Here is a 23,838-nt window from a genome sequence, read left to right as displayed (position 1 = left end):
CTGGGTGTCTATAGGCAGCCGAGGGCTCGTATTTAACTCCTAAATGACTGGCAGCAACAGCATGAGCAGCGGCTACTGCAGTCTGGACGAGGAGGGAGAAGACTTCACCTTCTTCACCGCAAAGACCACCTTCTTCCGCCAGCCCCCAAAGCTGGTTAAGGTACGACACATTTAAAGAGATGGAGGGAGGGGTTGTGTCAGTTTTGATGTCAACAATATTCATCTGAAAAAGGAGAAGCGTTGAGCTAAGAGGAAGTAGCACTAGAGTTCTTCACAGGTCCAAAACGTTCCAAAATGAGCCTGGGGCTTTGCATAAATATGTTTGGGAAATATAGAGACCCGTTCTGAACGGACCTGAGGATAACTAGCGAGGTTATTTATCATCAAATATGATTACGTTGTACCTGTCTTGACTACATCAAATGTTAGCTAGCTAGGCTAACTGAGGTTGCAGTGCATGTGCTTTCTATCCTACAGTTACAAACCACAACAACTCCATTCAGAATATGTAGCAGCCTACCTGTTGGCTCTTGGTTGTTGTAGTCTATACTTCTCCTTTAACTTTAATTCCGTCTTTTTTAATTGCATCTTCCATTGATTAGATATGTCCTATCTTTTGCCACACAAGGAACAAGGCAATATGGCTGTAGCCTATTGCCGCTTTGATGATTGGCCAACAACAACAACAAGCTCCACTCTCGTGAAAAGCAAGAGCAGTAGTATAAATGATAAACTGTCTACTGCAGCAGTCATGTTCGGATCTGTACAGTTTTTCATGACTTAGTTCTGAACGGGCTGTATAGGAGCAATATGTTAATGGTTCCATCAGCTGTTGTCGTTGTTTCCTTAGTAACAGGATAGTTAGTTCCATAGTCACACACCTGTCCTTGATTGTGAGATTTTCTTAAGGGCTCGCTCTCTCTCTCCCTCTCTCTTTCCCTTTCTTTTCCCTTAGAATAGTTCAGCTGGACAAGGTAACCGTAGCAACAGCGGATCTCACTGATTCTGCTTTGAGTTAGAACTCCACAGGACACACATATACACACTTTCATTTTTACACAGCGGTGGTGCCGTCTTCCGCCAGAGAGGGGAATGTTTGAGGCTTGTTTGTTTGTTCATATGAATAGTAATCAGTTGTATAACATAGGACTGTAACTATGTAGCTGCAGATTTACAGAATAGTAGGTACTACCAGAGCCATGGATTTAAATCAATGGCTCTGGGTTCAACATGTTAGTGCAGAAAACGCCTCCACACTCTACTCTCACACACCCACTGGGAGACTGTTATCAAGGCTTTTAATGGACTGCATTTCCTTCTCTCTCATACTGTACACACTCGCACATGCACACACACCCACACACACACACATACACCTACACACACACATATTGCAGCGTATGGAGGGAAGTGTTGCTGATTAGAACAGAGGGCATAGAGATTCTGTTGTTTTAGAATCAATCATACGCTTACACAGACATTTACACAGACACTTACACAGACACTTACACAGACATTTACACAGACACTTACACAGACATTTACACAGACACTTACACAGACACTTACACAGACATTTACACAGACACTTACACAGACATTTACACAGACACTTACACAGACACTTACACAGACATTTACACAGACACTTACACAGACACTTACACAGACATTTACACAGACACTTACACAGACACTTACACAGACACTTACACAGAGGCCTTTGTCAGTGTTATCTTAATACCTGCGGTGCCTCTGCTCTCTGGTTTGGAAAGATCACAGTCACAAAATAATTCAGACCCGGCCCGTGTTTGTCTGTTTGTGTAGTTTGGGTTGCCAGGGTGGAGACTCTTGTAACACAAAAACAAAGGACCCAGTCTTAAACCATGACTGAAAGGTACCAATTCCCCATATACTGCAAGAATGATTGCCGTGCTCTAGTACTTCTGTAGAAGCAGTCGCCCGGTACAGGAAAACCACCCTGTCACCCACTAGCGATTGAAAATGAAAAACAGACACGCAAATATATACGAAAACCACAGTCTTCCTGTACTCTCTGACATAATCCACTAATGTTTGTGTTGCAGGGGCGGACTGGGACTGAAAATCATCCCTGGCATTTTTAACACACCAGGCCCCCGTTATTAGCCAGCTAAGGATAATTTTGCGCTAAAAGCCCAAGTTAGACAGGCCCACTGGGCTAAAAATTGACCTTCCCATCTGACATTTGCCCGAAATGCCAGATGGGCAGTCCTCCCCTGTGTGTGTCACTTTACTCTTCCTGTTGTCTACAATGGCGCCAGCCACATACCTGGAATCAGCTATCCAAACCCTGACCATAATGTGGGAAACCCTACGTCAGGATCTAGGGCTGTTTTCCTCCGACTCCCAGTCCTACTATTATTCCTCAGACATTATATTATTTTTAAACATATATAGACTACCGTTCAAATGTCCTTGTTTTTTTAAAGAAAAAACTTTTTTTTTGTCCATTAAATAACATCAAATTGATCAGAAATACAGTGTAGACATTGTATTTATCATTTTAAAAGGCTAATTGATCATTAGAAAACCCTTTTGCAATTATATTAGCACAGCTGAAAACTGTTGTTCTGATTAAAGAAGCAATAAAACTGGCCTTCTTTAGACTAGTTGAGTATCTGGAGCATCAGCATTTGTGGGTTTGATTACAGGCTCAAAATGGCAAGAAAAACACCAGTCTCAACATCAACAGTGAAGAGGCGACTCCTGGATGCTGGCCTTCTAGGCAGAGTTCCTCTGTCCAGTGTCTGTGTTCTTTTGCCCATCTTAATCTTTTCTTTTTATTGGCCAGTCTGGGATATGTCTTTTTCTTTACAACTCTGCCTAGAATGCCAGCATCCCGGAGTCGCCTCTTCACTGTTGACGTTGAGACTGGTGTTTTGCGGGTACTATTTAATTAAGCTGCCAGTCGAGGACTTGTGGGGCGTCTGTTTGGGTGTAAAGCAAGGAGAGACACAGAGAGAGAGACTGTGTGTGTGTATATTTGTGCCTGGCGCTTTCTGATCACAGGAGAAGAGAGTGGGATGAGGGTGCAGATATAACACTGGATGAAAGTATGAAACCAGAACCATGCACCACGAAACACAAACACACACACACAAAAACCACGTTCTATGGTATCTGCCTTGAGGAAATGAGGCATGGGTTATAGCTTCCACACGGAGTTGTGCCTGTCTCTTAACACCACTCTCATCTCCCAATCTCCCTCCCTCCCTCCCTCCCTCCCTCCCTCCCTCCCTCCCTCTCTAATGTAATCTTCACTGCTCATTGTTATCTCAGCTGTGACAGCTCATCTACAGTAGTTAATTTGGCTATCAGAGAGATGGGGAGCTAAGTGTGTCTCCTCTCCTGTGTGCTTCCTCTACCGCAGCAGTCTGCTCAGGGATCAATGGTTTGGTAAACCGCCATCATACCGCAAGAGGAATTTGGTGTTGCTACGGTAAAGATGACTTGTCTGAGAAGAGAGTGCAGCCTGGGTTAGAGTTAGGTAGTCAAGTATCGTGACGCATGTGCTCACAGACACTTAAAGGTCTGTCTATTTCAGAATGTTCTCTTTTCTGGTGCCCTTCTATGACACTGAAGTGCTGGAACTTTCTGTATCACTTCACTTACATTATTACGGTTGTGGGGAAAGTTGAGTAAAGGTTGAATGTATGTGGTGTATAGGCTACAGTAAAAGGCCTGAATCTGTTTGCGGTGTTTCTGGGGTGACACTGCAGCCTCGGATGACACTGTGTTTTCCCATGGAGGGGTTCTAGAATGTTCCCTAGCTATGTGAAGTGTAATCTACTGGTCTGTGCTGTGTCTGGAAGTATGTGTTTAGAGGTCTCCTCTGTACCTCTTGTAAAGCTAAACCACCATGCCGCTCAGACAGTTAAGGTCAGACAGTTGTCCAGTCAAAACAGGACAGGCCATGGATTGTGTGTGTGTGTGTGTGTGTGTGCGTGTGTGCGTGCGTGCGTGCGTGCGTGCGTGCGTGGAAACTCCTGTGTCAGTGTGTTTCTGAAAGTTAGCACCCTCTGCTGTTTAGAGTGATAGCAGCCGAATGAGGGGAATCGTCATGAAACCATCCGAGAGGAAGTCAAGGTGTCCTCTGGTCTAAGTCAATATGACTGCTCTCTTTCTCAACTTTGTTGAGAAACGTCCACTTGTGTGTGTGTCAAAGGCTGAGAGCATCTGCTCCTCCGCCCGCTGTGACATTCCCCTGAGTGATCACATGACCTTCCCTGTCTGATCCTGTCAACGTGAGAACAACAGCAACATCTCATGTGTGAGCCATGTCATGTGCACTTTCCCTGACTGTGGATGTTCCTGGGAGCCCTGTGGGTCTGGTTGTGGGTCTTCTCTCCTGGTTCACTTCCTCTGTCCCTGAGCTCTGTGTGGGTCTGGTTGTGGGTCTTCTCTCCTGGTTCACTTCCTCTGTCCCTGAGCTCTGTGTGGGTCTTCTCTCCTGGTTCACTTCCTCTGTCCCTGAGCTCTGTGTGGGTCTGGTTGTGGGTCTTCTCTCCTGGTTCACTTCCTCTGTCCCTGAGCTCTGTGTGGGTGTGGTGGGCCTTGGACCGGCAAGGGTGAAGGGTCAGTATTATTCTACTACTCCATTGTCACTCTCTCTTCTATAGGAATACACAAAGGGGAGGGAGGGAGGGCACTATATTTAGCAGCTAGCAAACATTAAGACACAAACACAGGAATTCCTGAGAGATTTGATTGTTTTCCAGAACTAAGAAGTAGTGAAGGAGGATTTTTCAACGGTGACCCTTGAATCCACCAAGCACATCTGTATTCAGACAGATATAGGCCTATGTGTGAGGCAGGTGTGCGTCTTCAACGTGCTTCTCTATGCCAAATAGCAAGCTATAGGAATATGCACACTATCTGCAGACATTGTGTTGCACATAATACAGTAATAATGCTGTGCCAATCCTCTAGCTTCTGTGTCACAGGGGTTTTCATGCTGTTTCAAGGTATTTGGGGGCACCAGGTAGTCTAGCGGTTTAAGAACATTGGACTAGTAATTGAAGGGTTGCTGGTTTGAGTCCCCGACCTGAATAGGTTAAAGATCTGTTGACGTGTCATTGAGCAAGGCTCCTGTAAGTCACTCTGGATAACAGCGTCTGCTAAATGACTCAACTGTAAACTGTCTTTGTGTTAAAGTGGTGTTTAGTCTCATGGTCCTTTAGAAATAATCCGTTTCTGACATTTAGACCAGTTTGCCCAAACTCCCTCTGCATTCTCCCTTCATTAACTCTAACTCTTATGTCAAGATGAACACACACATTAAACCCTGCCATGGAAAGGTGCCGCACACACACTGAACACACAACAAACATAACTCTCCACCCAAGAAGATGTCCTTATTCATATTCATGGAGGAGGAGAGGAGCAGAGTGAAGAAATGAGAGACAAAATCCTGTTCAGACTGATCCTGCTCCGTCTCTGCTTATGCAAGCAAAGATATGCTGCACACACACAATGGACAAGACGACTGTACTGAATGAAGCAGACACACTCCCCTCGCGCCCTGAGGACTCCCATACATAAATGTATCATTCTCGATCCATCTCTTTTTCTCTCGGTCTTCCCCTCTTTTCCATCTCTCTCTCTCACTCACTCACTCACTCACTCACTCACTCACTCACTCACTCACTCACACACACAACCGAAGTCCCAGAAGAATAGAGTGAAAAGGAGGAGAAGAAGCCAAACAGCATCAGAGGATGCATCTAGAAATAACCCAGTCAAACTCTGTGTTGCTCAGCAACCATGCCTCCACTCTTCCCTCCTCATCTCTCCTTCTCTTCCCCATTCTCCCTTCTCTCCCCCAACCTCATGATGAGCGAGTCTCAAGATGAGTCCTACAGTCACACTGCATGGGGGAGGTGGAGGTTTGTGCTTTTCCGTGGCTCTAGCAGTGGGAGATTGGATGGGTGGAGGGAGGAGAAGAGGAGAGGATGGGTGGATGGAAGGGAGGAGGAGGATGGGGGAAGGGAGAACAAATGGAGGAGAAGGGGGAGTACAGGTGGGGAGGACAGGTGGGGGGAAGGGGGAGGGAGGATGAATGGATGGGTGGAGAAGAATGGAGGGGATAAGTGGAGGGAGAGGAGGAGGAGGAGGGATGGAGGACAGGTTGTGGGGAGGGAGGATGAGGAGGGGAGGAAGAGGATGGCTTGGGGGAGGAGGGCAGGAGGATGTGAGGAAAGAGGAGTAGGGCAAGGAAGAGAATGAGAGGGAGGAGGGGAGAGGGAGTCAAAAATGAAGAGTCACGCAACATTCTATAAATGTTATAGCCCAATAGGCAATGTCCAGAAGCGTGTGTGTGTGTGTGTGTGTGTGTGTGTGTGTTTGAGAGTGAGTGGAAACTCCTGTGTCAGTGTGTTTCTGAAAGTTAGCACCCTCTGCTGTTTAGAGTGATAGCAGCCGAATGAGGGGAATCGTCATGAAACCATCCGAGAGGAAGTCAAGGTGTCCTCGGGTCTAAGTCAAAATGACTGCTCTTTTTCTCAACTTCCCCCTGTACTGCAGTTCCTGTTTCTCACACAGCCTGTTGTCTGTCTCTCTTTGTGTGTTTCAGCAGAATGAGGTCAAAGAGGAACAGGAGGGAGGACCCAAGGCTCTGTCAGAGAAAGAGGTGCGTGCCAGGATAGAGGACTACAACTCTAACGTCTCAGAGAATGGCATGAAACTGGTGAGTGCTACAACACGTTACATATACACATGGGTACTAGTGTGACGCATTCAATCTGATTTTACCAAAATTGACACACAGGCATCTTACTCTCTCTCACTCTCTCGCACTCAGGCTGCTGATGGTTTGTACACTGGCTTCATTAAGGTCCACCTCAGGCTGAGTCGGCCAGTCACGGTGCTTGCTGTGGAGGGTGCGGGATTAGAGGAACTGTCAGGCAAGCCAGACAGACGCGGTCGACCAATGACAGTGTCAGAGGGCCAGGAGGGAGAGGGAGCGGGGTTGAGTGACAAGCGGACGTCGTTCTACCTTCCCAGTGACTGTGTGAAGCAACTCCACATCAGTAGTACTACCACAGTCAGGGAGGTCATACAGGGCCTGCTGAAGAAGTTTATGGTGCTGGATAACCCACGCAAGTTTGCCCTGTACAGACAGACACACCGCGATGGACAGGGTGAGTTATATACACATATACTTTCTGGTCCTACTGAGTGTAGGTCTGAAGATATCTGATAATATGCTAATAGTCTGGACGTGGAACCTGATGTGTCTTTCCTTTGCTGTGTGTCTAAGTAGATCTGTTCCAGAAACTTCCTCTGGTGGAGTGTCCTCTCTGTCTGAGACTGGTGGCAGGGCCAGACCCTGAGCTGCTCAGCTTTGTCCTCAAGGAGAATGAGACCGGAGAGGTGGAGGTAAGACACACACACACACACACACACACACACACACACACACACATACACATATGCACACATACTGTGTGTCCTAAAACCATTATCTTTAATATCACTAATACATCTCTCTCTCTCTCTCTCTGTTTCTCTCTCTCTCTTCCTCTCAGTGGCATGCGTTTTCAGTTCCTGAGCTGCAGAACTTCCTGGTGATTCTGGAGAAGGAGGAGACTGAGCGTGTGCGATTGGTGGAGCAGAGATTCACAGCTTACCGACAGAGATTGCAGAAGGCACTATGCGAGCATCAGCCCTGATCCCTCACCCTTGATCCCTCATCCCTAATCTCTCACCCTGACCCTTCAACCCTCACCCTTCTGTTGACCCAGGGAGAGACAGGAGACCACTGAAGCTCACAGACTACTATTCTCCCCTCATTACACGGTCAGCCCCCTCCATCCCTCCTCCTCACCCCCCTTGAGAAGAGAGGAGGGCTTGAGAAAGCATGGAAAGGGAAAAGGGGACTGATTAAAGGGTGAGTGGGCAGGATTCTGGAACATAATCAGTGTTTCCCTGGGAGGTGAAAGACACGATGAACTGACGGACCCTCTGGGCTCAGATATCTCATTTTGGTCTGACAATGTGACCTGATGGGCCTCCTAATGTTACATTGAATCTCAGTTTGGTCTGATTATGTTTTTAAGATTATACTGCTGCTGCTGCTACTGCAAGTGTTACTTATTTACTTACTTATGTATTTACTAAGGCATGAGTCTCACCCTGCTCTATCTGCCCCAGCGCCCCTGCATAAAGATTCAGATGGACTAGAACAGACATTACCATTCAAAACAACGCTCCATGGTGGATGGATCATTGGGAATGTTCCATTACTTGATGTTTACGATATCAACTCTCAGGTTGTCCCTGCATGCCTTCTGTCAAGGGTCGATGGTAGGTTAGAAGGGTAGGAGGCGGGTGGGTATGCTTGGGTTGGGAAGTAGGGTTGAGATGCTGGGGTAAAGCTATGTTCGTCTTCATCTTCAGACTCCTCTCATATCAGTCCCAGGGATGTACACCAGTGTTTCTCATAGAACTGCTCTGCTGAGCTAAGGAGGCAACAGAAGAAGACCTGAGCTCTCTATCCTAATTTATTTATCCAGCACTGAAATAACCCCTCTATCTCAGGCGGCTAACTTTCACTTAATCCTGCATCTCCATCTACCTTGGGTAACCATGCTAGTGTGGGAGGTGTTGTGCAGATAGATGTGTATATCATAAATAGATGCTATTCCCATAGACACTAGTCTCTTCAGATAGCCATTGAGTACCCTGACTACATTCACATAAACAGAGACATATGTCTTCTGTACCTGTTATTCATTCACCCATCCTACAGAAGCTATGTCTTCTGTACCTGTTATTCATTCACCCATCCTACAGAAGCTATGTCTTCTGTACCTGTTATTCATTCACCCATCCTACAGAAGCTATGTCTTCTGTACCTGTTATTCATTCATCCATCCTACAGAAGCTATGTCTTCTGTACCTGTTATTCATTCATCCATCCTACAGAAGCATACCGTATGTAAACAATCAGTAGATTCCTTCATTGCATGAATCGTCTGCTGGAGTTTAAAGCATTTTCAAACAGTTGATGTTTTGACTCTTCATATACTCTTCACCCTTCCCTCATCAATAACCTCTGACCTTTATCTCCTGAACCCTAACCTGGAAGTGTACATTTCTCCTGATGGAAGACTGCTTTGCTGCTGTTCCCAGTGTTTGTGGAGAAGATATGCAGCTGTAGCTACTGTTGTTAGAGGCCTGTTAGAGCCAGCCACTCTGTGCTGCTGTGATGGGCCCCTGAAGCCCTGCTACTGAGCCGACTGTTACAGGACCGAGTGAATGAGGAACTGATGCTCAAACACTGATTAAGGGTCAAAATGTCATCTGCCAGTAGTTGTTCTTGGTCAGTTCATGTAGTTAGGAAAAACTCCTGTTCCTATAGTTCATTGAGCTGAGAAACCCCATTCTGGTGATCACACCAAAGTTAAGAGGGACAGGGGCCGTGGGATATGCCTGACTGAAAAGATGACGTATTGTAGGAAAAAACTTTTTTGCACACTAATTCTGGCCACAGATTGGTCTGCCAGTCTGTATAGTATCCTAGAGAAGGAGCATGAAATTAGTGATTTTTTCATTCATTTTTTAAGGGAAATTGATCATACAATTAATGTTTATCTGAGTGTGATGCATATGTATATATGTAAACATTGGAGGACAAATTATTATTATTGATTATAACTATTGTTAGTTGAATTGGTGTGTGCGTCTGGGCTGAAGATGAAGGTATAAATGTTATATGATAGTTCATATCTATGTATTCCAGTCAGTCTCTCTCATCGTCCAAAAGCACATGCCTTCCTGATGCTGAGTCCCTTCATCAAGCCTGTTCTATTCCTGCCCTCACAGGGCTTATAGAAGCCACACAAACAGATCTGAGACCAGACTACATGTCAACGATGGAAACCATAAGATTGTGTGTGTGTGTGTCTTTGTGTGCTTACATCTGCGTGTGTGTTATTTATTTTATGGTTCACCCCCTTTCGGCTTGGTGTTAAGTGTCAGAGGATGTGGGCAATCAATGCTTTCCAATAATCTCTTAGTTTGGTTTATCTGAAGAATCAGATGTGTATATAGATATCTGTAAAGAAAATGAAGAATTAAATAAATGTCATCCTTTAATGAGTCTCCCTCGTCTCCTTTATGAGTTCATTCTCACTGTTTTCTGTTCCGGAAAGTCCCCTGGGTACACTCATATCATATCTCATGTGTGCTGTTCACTCTGTGCTGCTGCCTTATGTCCCTGTTTACGTAGTCGCCAGGCCAGCTTCCTCTCTGTCGGTGGTGGTTCTGCAACTCCCCAGAGTTCAACCAGCTCCTTCTAAAAGGCCTCTTTTAGTTTCCCTTCCATGAATGAAGAGTCCCAAATGGTTTCCTGTCTGCTCCAGAGGTGTGCTCATTCAAAAGCAGAGTTGGAGAGAAAGTCAACTGTATTATTTATACTATAGATAAGTATATATTTTTTGTGTGTTCGCGGTAACAGAAGAAGTGCGCTTTGCGCCTCAAATATTTTGTGTATGGAATGTTTTGTTTTGTGTATGGAATGTTTTGTTTTGTGTATGGAATGTTTTTTTGTGTATGGAATGTTTTGTTTTGTGTATGGAATGTTTTGTTTTGTGTATGGAATGTTTTGTGTATGGAATGTTTTGTGTATGGAATGTTTTGTGTATGGAATGTTTTGTGTATGGAATGTTTTGTGTATGGAATGTTTTGTGTATGGAATGTTTTGTGTATGGAATGTTTTGTGTATGGAATGTTTTGTGTATGGATTTTTATAGCAGGGCGCCTCTTAAAGGGGTTATCTCTTGGGTTGCCATGAAGTGGATGCAGATGATATACCTGAAGAAGGAGGTGAAGTGATTGGTGAACGTTGACTGACCTGTATAGTGGATGGAGTAAGGAAACCCACTTCGTCCATGGTATTGTTTTTTGATGAGTCGGGCTTTATGAGATAACCTGTAAGAGCTTTTGTGCATGAGAATATCGTATGCCAGTTGAGGTTATATGCTGCAACTGTGGTGGTGAGCATGCGCCTGAGTCCCTGGATAGCCTTGTTAGTGTGAAGGAGACAGAGGTTGTTTGGAGCTGGTGAGAAGAGTGGAAGAAGCGAGTGGCGTTGAAGGCGTTATGGTAATTGAGACTGCACCAATGATTGAGGATCCTGATATATTTAATGATGGTATTTATGAATAGACAAAGACATCAATCACGTGACACCATTCATTCCTATGTGAAAACTTAATAGCACATTGAAGCCAAATTAAGTGAGTTAAGATGGCATCTCATGGAGAAATAACATACGCAGTTTGAGCTACTCCAGGAAGTGATGTTCCAGGCTAGCTCTGTGCTGCCTCCTCTCATTGAGTAATGTTGCTTTCAAGACAACTGGGAACTCAAAAAAGGCCGGAAAGTCTGAGATCTAGAAAGATGTCGGAAGTTTCCGATTTCAGAGTTTCCAGTCGTTTTGAACATGGCATACATAACTCAAGTTGTGAAGGCCGTCCGGGGTGATGCAGGCTGCCATTAGCAACTAAATTATCCTTATAACTTCTTCTGTGTGTAATTCTAAAATAATCGGTTCAAAGACATACATCGGGTGTATTACTGGTACCACGAGTGTCCTCTAAACATTTTTTTACTCGAAGATTGACATTTTTCCATTCACTATTTTGGGCGATCCTGTTTTCTGCTAACAATGCATGCAGTACCACGGTCGGCCTTGAACTTCCGTGACTTCAATGAGAGGGCAGTCATTCTCCCCTGGATATATTACATGTGAAAAGGGTAGACTTTGTAGCATTTATTGCAATGCTCATAAACTGCACAGCACAACAGAAGAAACAACCGGAGAAAATGTGCAGCAGAACGCTTTTTGGGTTGAGCCTGTGTAGGGATGTCTTGAATTGGAATGTGACTGAAGGAGTGGAATGTTTATGAATGTCTCTATTTTTGTATTTTGGGTGATGTCGTTTTTTCGCCCCTTTCATACAATGGGTATGTTTTCTATCGTTTACCACCCGTACCGTAGGTGGCAGAATGCACCTCTAACACTTATTTCCAGACCCCCTAATACCATAGTAGAAGAAGAATTGAATGCACACTTTACGATTAGATTGAAAAACTCGGGGATATTACAAATATTGCCGCGTAAGTACGTAGGCAGATTGAGTTGTCATGTTCGTGAGGAAGACATCCATATGTGTTTAGTGGTTGCTGGAGGTTGATCTGAAGAATGAGTAAGTTAAGGTGTTAGCTAGCTAACATGGGCGAAATGGCGACTGCTGACTGTAGTAGCTAGATTGTCAGCTGTTTGTTGTTGACATTTAGCCAACACAGTAGACCTACTGACCCGTCTTCAGCATTGCTCCGTCTTCTCGCTCATGCTCGATCTAGTGTTGCAGGTACGGCTTTGTGGAGTTCGATGTGACGCCGACGGAGAACGAGTCATCATTGAACACGCTCGTGGTGGTGGGGGTTATAGTTGGCGGAACTGGACGTAGTAAGTGTACTCTATACATTTGTATAAATGCATCACATTCGACTTTTTTTCTCAGGTATGATGACGGAGTTCCAGCAGGGGGCAGTAAAAGTCATGAACACAACACTTCGATAGCTCTTCCAATGATACTAGATTATTCTCTGTGGCTTGCAATTTGGAGGCCCACTGAAATAATACCTCTGTAGCCGTATAAATTAAATTTGAATCAAGCACAACATTGTTTCAAGTTGTATTAGTCGTATACGGGTACGCATGTTATCCATCCATCCAACAAAATGCTTACTTGCAGCTTCATTAAATATTAGAAAGTGTTTTGTATGTATGCAGTGTCTTGTTTGCTGAAATTTCCTCTCAAGCCATTGCTGATATTTTATCCCGTGAAAAACACAATTTGATGCTGTTGTTGAACACATACGGTTTGGGTTGGGGGTGTTAGATGTGGTGTTTACATTTCAGCTGTGTTGCTTTGCTTTATGGCATTGGAACACACTCAATAGTCTTTTTTTATTTGTGTGTGTGTAAACAGCCCAGCTATGATGTAAACTAAAGGATATATGACCATGCAATATGTTCAGGTTATCATTTGACTTCAACATTAACAAAGTCCTTCATGTTTCAATTTGAAAGAGGCCACTGCGGGCATAAGTTCGTATCCCTTGAGGCTAAGATGACTGGTTAAGATGACTGCCTGTCCCGTTTTGCCTTGGCTTTCACCTTAATGTGTGTGTGACCTTTGACGTATGACCTCTTGGTTGACCTTACCAGAAGCCATGATGACTGCAGCCTTTTGCCAATAGACAAAGGTGATGGTGAGGAATCCCATTGGTTTTTCTGTTTAAATAAGAAATATCGCAAAAGGTTTAAGCCAAAAAAACATGTTGGCGTATGTTAGCTGACTATTAAACAAGAGAGCCGTTTGCATCCATTGTAAGTCATAGGCTATTTGTACAGTGGTAGATTTCTGTCAGCTTCTATGGTATCAGTTGGTAGTCGTAGATACCCCCCTTTTTTAGTATTGTTGTTTGGTTGATGTGATGTTTACTTTTTTTTATTTTATACAGCAAAATAAATGTTAAATTGAGGTTGAATCAAGGAAATAGGCATTTCTCTTCTTGAGCTTGTATGCATTGAGCAGGAATGCTGTCCGTTCCCTATGACTGTTTTGATGCTCAGATGGACATTGGCTGAATGTGTTACTACCTCTACCAAGGCAATGTTAGACCACATCACTCATTAGTACAATCGTGTTAGGGAGCTAGTGGCCTGTTGTCCGGACCTCTGGCAGTCTCTATGGGGGTACCACAGGGTTCAATTCTCGGGCCGACTCTTTTCTCTGTATATATCAACGATATCCCTCTTGCTGCGGGTGATTCCCTGATCCACCGCTACGCAGACGACACCATTCTGTATACTCCTGGCCCTTCTTGGACACTGTGTTAACTAACCTCCAAGCAAACTTCAATGCCATACAACACTCCTTCCGTGGCCTCCAACTGCTCTTAAACGCTAGTAAAACTAAATGCATGCTTTTCAACCGTTCGCTGCCCGCACCCGCATGCCCGACTAGCATCACTACTCTGGACGGTTCTGACTTAGAATATGTGGACAACTACAAATACCTAGGTGTCTGGCTAGACTGTAAACTCTCCATTCAAGCCTCACATTAAGCATCTCCAATCCAAAATTAAATCTAGAATTGGCTTCCTATTTCGCAACAAAGCCTCCTTCACTCACACCGCCAAACATACCCTTGTAAAACTGACTATCCTACTGATCCTCGACTTCGGCGATGTCATTTACAACTGAGCCTCCAACACTCTACTCAGACTGTATCCAGTTTGCTATCACAGTGCCATCTGTTTTGTCACCAAAGCCCCATATACCACCCACCACTGCGACCTGTACACTCTCGTCGGCTGGCCCTCGCTACATATTCGTCGCCAGACCCACTGGCTCTAGGTCATCTTTTGGTCTATGCTATGTAAAGCTCCGCCTTATCTCAGCTCACTGGTCACCATAACAACACACACCCGTAGCACACTCTCCAGCAGGTATATCTCACTGGTCATCCCCAAAGCCAACACCTACTTTGGCCACCTTTCCTTCCAGTTCTCTGCTGCCAATGACTGAAACGAATTGCAAAAATCGCTGAAGCTGGAGACTTATATTTCTCTCACTAACTTTAAACATCAGCTATCTGAGCAGCTAACCGATCACTGCAGCTGTACATAGCCCATCTGTAAATAGCCCACCCAATCTACCTACCTCATCCCCATATTGTTTTTATTTACTTTTCAGCACACCAGTATTTCTACTTGCACACCATCATCTGTTCATCTATCACTCCAGAAGTAATTTGCTAAATTGTAATTACTTCGCTACTATGGCCTATGTATTGCCTTACCTCGTCACGCCATTTGCACACACTGTATATAGACTTCCTTTTTTTCTCTATTGTGTTATTGACTGTACACTTGTTTATTCCATGTGTAACTCTGTGTTGTTGTTTGTGTCGCACTGGTTTGCTTTATCTTGGCCAGGTCGCAGTTGTAAATAAGAACTTGTTCTCAACTAGCCTACCTGGTTAAATAAAGCTGAAATCAAATAAATCGGTCCACATAGGAATAAAAGTCCAAGGACCAGTTCTCGTAGACCCCATGAGTTTTCACCCCCACTGTGCCATACTGACTGACTGTCTTGTCCGTGTTCTTTTAAAGACGGTAGTGGTTACAGCAGCCGAAGCCCCACTGGCTGAGATATGTATTGGCCACCTGTACGCACAGAGTACCGCCTTATTGTGGACAGCCTCTCCAGTCGCTGCAGCTGGCAGGACCTAAAGGTGAGCACTGTGTGTCAAGTCTCCATCTTTCTCTGAAAACGGGTCAGAACAAGTTATTTGTTTCAAGCACACAAAAAATGTGCCTGTTATTAATTTATACAATATATTTTTGATTGACAGGACTTCATGCGCCAAGCTGATTGAGGTGACATATGCCGACACTCATAAGGAGTGGCCCAATGAAGGGGTGATTGAGTTCTGCTCCCGCTCGGACATGAGGGCCCTGGACATGCTGGATGGCACCAAAATCAACGGGAGGAAGATCTGCCTGGTGGAGGACAAGCCTTGCCACCGGCGCTCCTACTCTGGCAGCTGCTCCTGGTCAGGATAGTCCTGGGCCTACCACATAAGGCAGCCGTTGGGTCCTTATGGCCCTCCTGTGGAAGTGGTGATATGTTTAATTTGCTGTTTTTCTACTACAAAAGCTGATAAGTTATCCAGGCTTACAATGTGTTTGATCTCCCAGGTCTCATAGCAGATGTCACTTTCGCAGCAGGAGCAGAAGTTTTGGCAGCCACTCCAGGTCTCGCTTACGGTAAGAGAACTCCACTTCACATGGCTGGAGTAGCTACATAGATGAATACTTAGTTTATCCCAGAGAGGAAATGTCATTGTAACACAACTAGTTTTAATTTGTGTGTTTGTTCTCCACAGGTCACACTCGTAGTACACACCGCTCTCGATCCAGGTCCAACCAGAAATCACGTTCTAGATCCGGGAATTCCCACCTCTCCAAGTCACTCAAATCCCGTTCCAAGTCCCGCTCACGTTCTCGCACCAGGAAGTCATGTTCTCACTCCCACAAGTCTCGTAGCTGCTCAGTGAGCCTCAAATCCAGCTCTCACTCCGACGCCCGTATGTCTCGCTCCAAGAGCTAGTCTAAAGTCTAGTCTGAGCAGGAATCCAGAAGCCACTCCAAAGAGAAGTCTGTCAGCAAGAAGTCCTAGAGTCGCTCCCCGACCCCCACAGAGAATGGAAACAGAGCGTGCCCAGTCCGCCTCCAAGTCTCCCTCCCCACAAGAAGACCATCCTAAATCGAAGTACCCCGCCATGCACTCAGTCTCTCGCTCCCCCTCATGCTCTAAATCCTTCTCCCGCTCCCGATCCAGGTTGACTTCCAAAAATGTAATTGCACTTGTTTTAGTAGGAAGTATGGAAGATGGTTTTAAAATAATTTACAAATCGAATGCAGTGTTTCAATTTGCCCCACTATGAGCATTTGGTTTTATTGAAGTTGGGAATGTATTGCTTTTTAACATTGTTTTTAACTTTGCATGAGAACCAGGATGAAAGATTGTAGATTGCTGTGGAACGCATTGTAGAGGAATTGTTCTCAATTTCCTTATCTGTATGAGATTGCTTATGCTTCATGTTATAGTTACTGGTTGATGTTTGTTTCAAGAGGAAATTATTGATTCTTATTTGTAATCTCTTCCTTGCCATCTTCTGCATTGCTTTGAAACTCTCCTTCCAGACCCACATCAAACATCTCCAATCCAAAGTTAAATCTAGAATTGGCTTCCTATTTCGCAACAAAGCATCCTTCACTCATGCTGCCAAACATACCCTTGTAAAACTGACCATCCTACCAATCCTCGACTTCGGCGATGTCATTTACAAAATAGCCTCCAATACCCTACTCAACAAATTGGATGCAGTTTATCACAGTGTCATCCGTTTTGTCACCAAAGCCCCATATACTACCCACCATTGCGACCTGTACGCTCTCGTTGGCTGGCCCTCGCTTCATACTCGTCGCCAAACCCACTGGCTCCATGTCATCTACAAGACCCTGCTAGGTAAAGTCCCCCCTTATCTCAGCTCGCTGGTCACCATAGCATCTCCCACCTGTAGCACACGCTCCAGCAGGTATATCTCTCTGGTCACCCCCAAAACCAATTCTTTCTTTGGCCGCCTCTCCTTCCAGTTCTCTGCTGCCAATGACTGGAACGAACTACAAAAATCTCTGAAACTGGAAACACTTATCTCCCTCACTAGCTTTAAGCACCAACTGTCAGAGCAGCTCACTGTACCTGTACATAGCCCACCTATAATTTAGCCCAAACAACTACCTCTTTCCCTACTGTATTTATTTAGCTCCTTTGCACCCCATTATTTTTTATTTCTACTTTGCACATTCTTCCACTGCAAATCTACCATTCCAGTGTTTTACTTGCTATATTGTATTTACTTTGCCACCATGGCCTTTTTTTGCCTTTACCTCCCTTATCTCACCTCATTTGCTCACATCGTATATAGACTTGTTTCTACTGTATTATTGACTGTATGTTTGTTTTACTCCATGTGTAACTCTGTGTTGTTGTATGTGTCGAACTGCTTTGCTTTATCTTGGCCAGGTCGCAATTGTAAATGAGAACTTGTTCTCAACTTGCCTACCTGGTTAAATAAAGGTGAAATAAAATAAATACAAAATACATCTCTGGTAGTCTGGCATTAAGTCATAATTCATGAGTGGTTTTAGCTAGATGGCAAGACATGCTGTTATGACATTCTTCACAAATCAAAAATAGAGGGAAATGAAGATCAACAGTCAGATATTTTTCCATAGAAATAGTTTTCCCTATGTTTTGTTACTGTCCTTCATGTTTTGATTATTAATATGCATATTCATTTAAAAAAACTTAAGCCTTTATTTAACTATACAATTGCTCAGAGAAAGATATTTTGTTTAACAAGTAATCAATACTCCGGCGCACTCCCCTTGCGAGGATTATGGCGCTGAACAATTTCACTAAAATGTTTTATGAGTTTGGAGAACACATTGGGAGGGATCTTAGACCATTCCTCCATTTTTTCCAGATCCTTTATATCCGTTGGTCTGTGTTTATGGACTGCCCTCTTCCATTCAAACAATATCTTTTTAATGTTGTTCAAGTCTGGACACTGAGATGGCCAATGCCAAAGGTAGATTTTTTTGTTGTTGTCTGTTAACCATTTCTTTGTGGATTTTGAAGTGTGCTTGGGGTTGTCTTGCTCGAAGATCCACAAGTTTTGACTTCCTGGCAGAGGCAACCAGGTTTTTGGCTAAAATGCCTAGCAAAATAGCCCCATAACATCAAAGCTCCTCGACTGTATTTTAGAGTATGTATGAGATTATTCTCTGCATATGCATCCTTCTTTCGATGCCAAACCCACCCCTGGTGTGAGGGGCCAAAGAGCTCTATTTTCATGTCATCTGACCATAACACAGGTTCCAATCCAACATGCATACATATGTGTAAAATAATATGTCCAGTTTGATTTAATGTTTCAAAAGGAAATATGTTGAGACAACTAGACTACATTATAAAATTCCTGGGCCCTCTTGGTGAATGCACACCTGAATTTGACAAGTAGTTTAAGCATATCAATGCTCTATACATGCCACCATGTGGGTGTGATTAATACCTGTATACAGTGATAATACCAGTTGCGTTCAAACGAGTTTGCGTCAGTTCCCTGGATGCCCAGCACCAGCATGAATACATTTATTGCTCTTTACATAACGCAAGAATCTTCTCTGTGAATTTACACTATTTTCTCTTCAATTTGACAGGCGACTTGACCAAATTGACCTATTAGTCTGAGACTTGAAAGCAAACTGTAGGTCATCGATTATCACAACAGAATACGCATAGCCTACCGGAGTAAGATCACTGCAAATGTAAAGCTTCTGTATTGTTTATTTCACGGTTAAATGGAGTCTGTTTTATACTACTAAGGTTTATATTGATTTCTAGCAGCGAGTGTCTGAGTCCCAATTCAGTAGTATTTAAGATAACTTCTGTTATTTTGATGGTATAAATCAATAAATAATCAATTTATATTCAAAACCTGTTGACTCTGCTACCTCCATAGACATGGAAAAGAGGAGAGACATGGATAGTTGTAGTCAGGTATATTTTAATATATATTTTCCAGTTACTTATTTTCACTAAATTAAGTGGTTTGTGATGGTTCATTATTGTATAGCTTAGTTCGCTATTATTTGTCCCTTCCACAATCAATCTAATCAATGAACATGGCATTGTTTAATTCAAACCATTTAGTACAGTAATATTGTCTCCTCAAATTGCTTATCAGCTTTGATCAGCAGACTCCAGTGACCTTCGCTCAGAATGACCTTCTTGATCCATATCAGTCAGGTTTCAAGACTAGTCATTCAACTGAGACTGCTCTTCTCTGTATCACGGAGGCGCTCCGCACTGCTAAAGCTAACTCTCTCTCCTCTGCTCTCATCCTTCTAGACCTATCGGCTGCCTTCGATACTGTGAACCATCAGATCCTCCTCTCCACCCTCTCCGAGTTGGGCATCTCCGGCGCGGCCCACGCTTGGATTGCGTCCTACCTGACAGGTCGCTCCTACCAGGTGGCGTGGCGAGAATCCGTCTCCACACCACGTGCTCTCACCACTGGTGTCCCCCAGGGCTCTGTTCTAGGCCCTCTCCTATTCTCGCTATACACCAAGTCACTTGGCTCTGTCATAACCTCACATGGTCTCTCCTATCATTGCTATGCAGACGACACACAATTAATCTTCTCCTTTCCCCTTCTGATGACCAGGTGGCAAATCGCATCTCTGCATGTCTGGCAGACATATCAGTGTGGATGACGGATCACCACCTCAAGCTGAACCTCGGCAAGACGGAGCTGCTCTTCCTCCCGGGAAGGACTGCCCGTTCCATGATCTCGCCATCACGGTTGACAACTCCACTGTGTCCTCCTCCCAGAGCGCTAAGAACCTTGGCGTGATCCTGGACAACACCCTGTCGTTCTCAACTAACATCAAGGCGGTGGCCCGTTCCTGTAGGTTCATGCTCTACAACATCCGCAGAGTACGACCCTGCCTCACACAGGAAGCGGCGCAGGTCCTAATCCAGGCACTTGTCATCTCCCGTCTGGATTACTGCAACTCGCTGTTGGCTGGGCTCCCTGCCTGTGCCATTAAACACCTACAACTCATCCAGAATGCCGCAGCCCGTCTGGTGTTCAACCTTCCCAAGTTCTCTCACGTCACCCCGCTCCTCCACTCTCTCCACTGGCTTCCAGTTGAAGCTCGCATCCGCTACAAGACCATGGTGCTTGCCTACGGAGCTGTGAGGGGAACGGCACCTCAGTACCTCCAGGCTCTGATCAGGCCCTACACCCAAACAAGGGCACTGCGTTCATCCACCTCTGGCCTGCTCGCCTCCCTACCACTGAGGAAGTACAGTTCCCGCTCAGCCCAGTCAAAACTGTTCGCTGCTCTGGCCCCCCAATGGTGGAACAAACTCCCTCACGACGCCAGGACAGCGGAGTCAATCACCACCTTCCGGAGACACCTGAAACCCCACCTCTTTAAGGAATACCTAGGATAGGATAAAGTAATCCCTCTCACCCCCCCCTTAAAAGATTTAGATGCACTACTGTTCCACTGGATGTCATAAGGTGAATGCACCAATTTGTAAGTCGCTCTGGATAAGAGCGTCTGCTAAATGACTTAAATGTAAATGTAAATCAACCTTGGACCCTCACAGAATCATCAGTTTGTGACAAGGCTTTATGATGATATGCACCAAGCAATGTGCGTACACACACTAGGAACGTTGTTGCACATGTGTAAATGGCTAAGTGAGCACTAAACACTACTAATACTAACTGAACACCACATATACAGTACCTTCAGAAAGTATTCATACCCCTTAACTTATTTCATATTTTGTTGTGTTACTGCCTGAATTCAAAATGGATTTTCTCACCCATCTACACCCAATACCCTATCATGACAAAGTGAAAACTTGTATTTTATTTTTTGCAAATGTATTGAAAATTAAATATAGAATCCAATCAAACTTTATTTGCCACACGCTCCAAAATACAGTATCTCATTTGCATAAGTATTCACACCCCTGAGTCAATACTTTGTAGAAGCACTTTTGGCAGAGATTACAGCTTTGAGTGGTCTTGGGTATGTCTGTATCATCTGCACATCTTGATTTGGTCATTTTCTCCCATTCTTCCTTGCAGATTTTCTAATGCTCTGTTAAGTTAGATGGGGAGCAGGCGGTGAACAGCAATCTTCAAGTCTTTCCACAGATTTTCAATGGGATTCAAGTCTGGACTTTGGCTGGGCTACTCAAGGACTTTCACATTCTTGTTCTGAAGCCATTCCAGCGTTACCAGTCTCCCAGTCCCTGCCGCTGAAAAGCCTCCCCATAGCATGATGCTGCCAATCACCATGCTTCACAGTAGGGATGATGTTAGACAGGTGATGAGCTGTGTCTGTTTTTTTCCTGACATAGTGCTTTGCATTCAGGCCAAAGAGTAAAATTTTTGTCTCATCAGAGCGCAAAATCTTTTGCCTTATGATCTCAGAGTCTTTCTCGTGCCTTTTTGCAAACTCCAGGCGTGCTGTCGTGCCTTTTTCTCAGGAGTGACTTCCGTCGGGCTACTCTCCCATAAAGCCCAGATTGGTGAAGTGCTGAATAAACGGTTGTACTTCTGGCCAGTTCTCGCATCTCAGTCAAGGAACTCTGTAGTTCTGTCAGAGTGGTCATTGTGTTCTTGGTCATCTCCCTAACCAAGGTCCTCCTTGCCTATTTTTTCAATTTCCCAGTGATGGAGAGCACTGTGCTCTTGGAAACTTTCAACACTCTAGAAATAGTTTCCCAGATATATGCCTCATCATAATCTCGGAGCTCTACGGACAGTTCCTTCGACTTCATGTTATAGTTTCTGCTCTGACATGCATTGTCAACTGTAGGACCTTATATATACAAATCAAATTTTATTTGTCACATGCGCCGAATACAACAGGTGAAATGTTTACTTACAAGCCCTTAACCAACAATGCAGTTTTAAGAAAATCCCTAAAAATGTAAAAGTTAAGAAAAACAAATTATTAAAGAGCAGCAGTAAATAACAATGGCGTGGCTATATACAGGGGGTACCGGTACAGAGTCAATGTGCCCGGGGCACCGGTGTCGAGGTAATTGAGTACACGTAGGTAGAGTTATTAAAGTGGCTATGCATAGATGGAGTAGCAGCAGCGTGGGGGGGCAGCAATGTAAATAGTCCGGGTAGACATTTGATTAGCTGTTCAGGAATCTTATGGCTTGGGGGTAGAAGCTGTTTAGAAGCCTCTTGGACATAGACTTGGTGCTCTGGTACCACTTGCCAAGTCTAGGTCCAAGAGGCTTCTAAACAGCTTCTACCCCAAGCCATAAGATTCCTGAACAGCTAATCAAATATCTACCCGGACTATTTACATTGCTGCCCCCCCACACTGCTGCTACTCCATCTATGCATAGCCACTTTAATAACTCTACCTACGTGTACTCAATTACCTCGACACCGGTGCCCCGGGCACATTGACTCTGTACCGGTACCCCCTGTGCGGTAGCAGAAAGAACAGTCTATGACTAGGGAGGCTGGAGTCTTTGACAATTTTTAGGGCCTTTCTCTGACACCGCCTGGTATAGAGATCCTGGATGGCAGGAAGCTTGGCCCCGGTGATGTACTGTGCCGTACGCACTACCCCCTGTAGTGCCTTGCGGTCGGAGGCCGAGCAGTGGCCATACCAGGCAGTGATTCAAACCGTCAGGATGCTCTCGATGGTGCAGCTGTAAAGTCTTTTGAAGATCTGGGAACCCATGCCAAATCTTTTCAGTCCGCTGAGGGGGAATAGGTTTTGTCGTGCCCTCTTCACGACTGACTTGGTGTGCTTGGACCATGTTAGTTTGTTGGTGATGTGGACGCCAAGTAACTTGAAGCTCTCAACCTGCTCCACTACAGCCCTATCGATGAGAATGGGGGGTGCTCGGTCCTCCTTTTTCTGTTGTCCACATTCATCTCCTTTGCCTTGATCACATTGAGGGAGAGGGTGTTGTTCTTGCACCACACGGTCAGGTCTCTGACCTCCCTATAGGCTGTCTCATCGTTGTTGGTGATCAGGCCTACCAGTGTTGTGCCATCGACAAACTTAATGATGGTTTTGGAGTCGTGCCTGGCCGTGCAGTCATGAGTGAACAGGGAGTACAGGTGGAGACTGGGCATGCATCCTGAGGGACCCCCGTGTTGAAGATCAGCATGGAGGGAGGTGTTTAGTCCCTGGGTCCTTAGCTTAGTGATCAGCTTAGAGGGCACTATGGTGTTGAACGCTGAGCTGTAGTCAATGAATAGCATTCTCACATATGTGTTCCTTTTGTCCAGGTGTAAAGGGCAGTGTGGAGTGCAATAGAGATTGCATCATCTGTGGATCTGTTGGTGCGGTATGCAAATTAGAGTGGGTCTAGGTTTTCGGGGATAATGGTGTTGATGTGAGCCATCAACAGCCTTTCAAAGCACTTCATGTGCTTTGAGCGTCAGAGGTGATGTAGTACGATTCGATTTTAGTCCTGTATTGACACTTTGTCTGTTTGATGGTTCGGCGGAGGGCATAGCGGGATTTCTTATTAGCTTCCAGGTTAGAGTCCCGCTCCTTGAAAGCAGCGGCTCTAGCCTT

General features: G+C 44.8%; 2 protein-coding genes across 9 annotated transcripts in view; both read left to right on the top strand.

The window, feature by feature from the left end:
• The window catches only part of LOC115118667 (ras association domain-containing protein 5-like), a 42,164-nt gene extending 32,024 nt beyond the window's left edge, over positions 1 to 10,140 (top strand). Inside the window, exons 3-6 of one of the 2 annotated variants that reach the window (XM_029647349.2) lie at positions 6,617 to 6,727; positions 6,842 to 7,181; positions 7,304 to 7,419; positions 7,569 to 10,140. In XM_029647349.2, coding sequence (XP_029503209.2) covers positions 6,617 to 6,727; positions 6,842 to 7,181; positions 7,304 to 7,419; positions 7,569 to 7,712 — 711 coding nt within the window. In that variant the 3' untranslated portion in view covers positions 7,713 to 10,140. Of the gene's footprint in view, positions 1 to 6,613; positions 6,728 to 6,841; positions 7,182 to 7,303; positions 7,420 to 7,568 lie in introns of both variants that reach the window. The other variant, XM_029647348.2, reaches the window with a different exon arrangement.
• A 500-nt stretch (positions 10,141 to 10,640) lies between these two features.
• On the top strand, positions 10,641 to 17,793 carry LOC115118666 (uncharacterized). 7 transcript variants are annotated; one of them, XR_003861884.2, is made up of 5 exons: positions 10,641 to 12,517; positions 13,145 to 13,320; positions 15,235 to 15,356; positions 15,477 to 15,891; positions 16,011 to 17,793. XR_003861884.2 is itself a non-coding variant. In XM_065001960.1 (5 exons), exons 3-5 carry the CDS (start codon positions 15,593 to 15,595, stop codon positions 16,232 to 16,234), a joined length of 378 nt encoding a protein of 125 aa, XP_064858032.1. In that variant the 5' UTR covers positions 10,664 to 12,517; positions 15,235 to 15,356; positions 15,477 to 15,592; the 3' UTR covers positions 16,235 to 17,793. The 7 variants fall into 7 exon arrangements, 1 of the variants encoding a protein (XP_064858032.1); XR_003861883.2 differs by having other exon boundaries at positions 13,145 to 13,326; XR_003861886.2 differs by lacking the exon at positions 13,145 to 13,320 and having other exon boundaries at positions 10,658 to 12,012; positions 12,412 to 12,517.
• The last annotated feature ends 6,045 nt before the right edge of the window (positions 17,794 to 23,838 follow it).

This window comes from Oncorhynchus nerka, linkage group LG15 (genome assembly GCF_034236695.1).
Source record: "Oncorhynchus nerka isolate Pitt River linkage group LG15, Oner_Uvic_2.0, whole genome shotgun sequence".
In the NCBI taxonomy this organism is placed as follows: domain Eukaryota; kingdom Metazoa; phylum Chordata; class Actinopteri; order Salmoniformes; family Salmonidae; genus Oncorhynchus; species Oncorhynchus nerka.
Note: the sequence above shows the minus strand (reverse complement) of the source record. Positions and strands in the feature narration are given on the sequence as shown.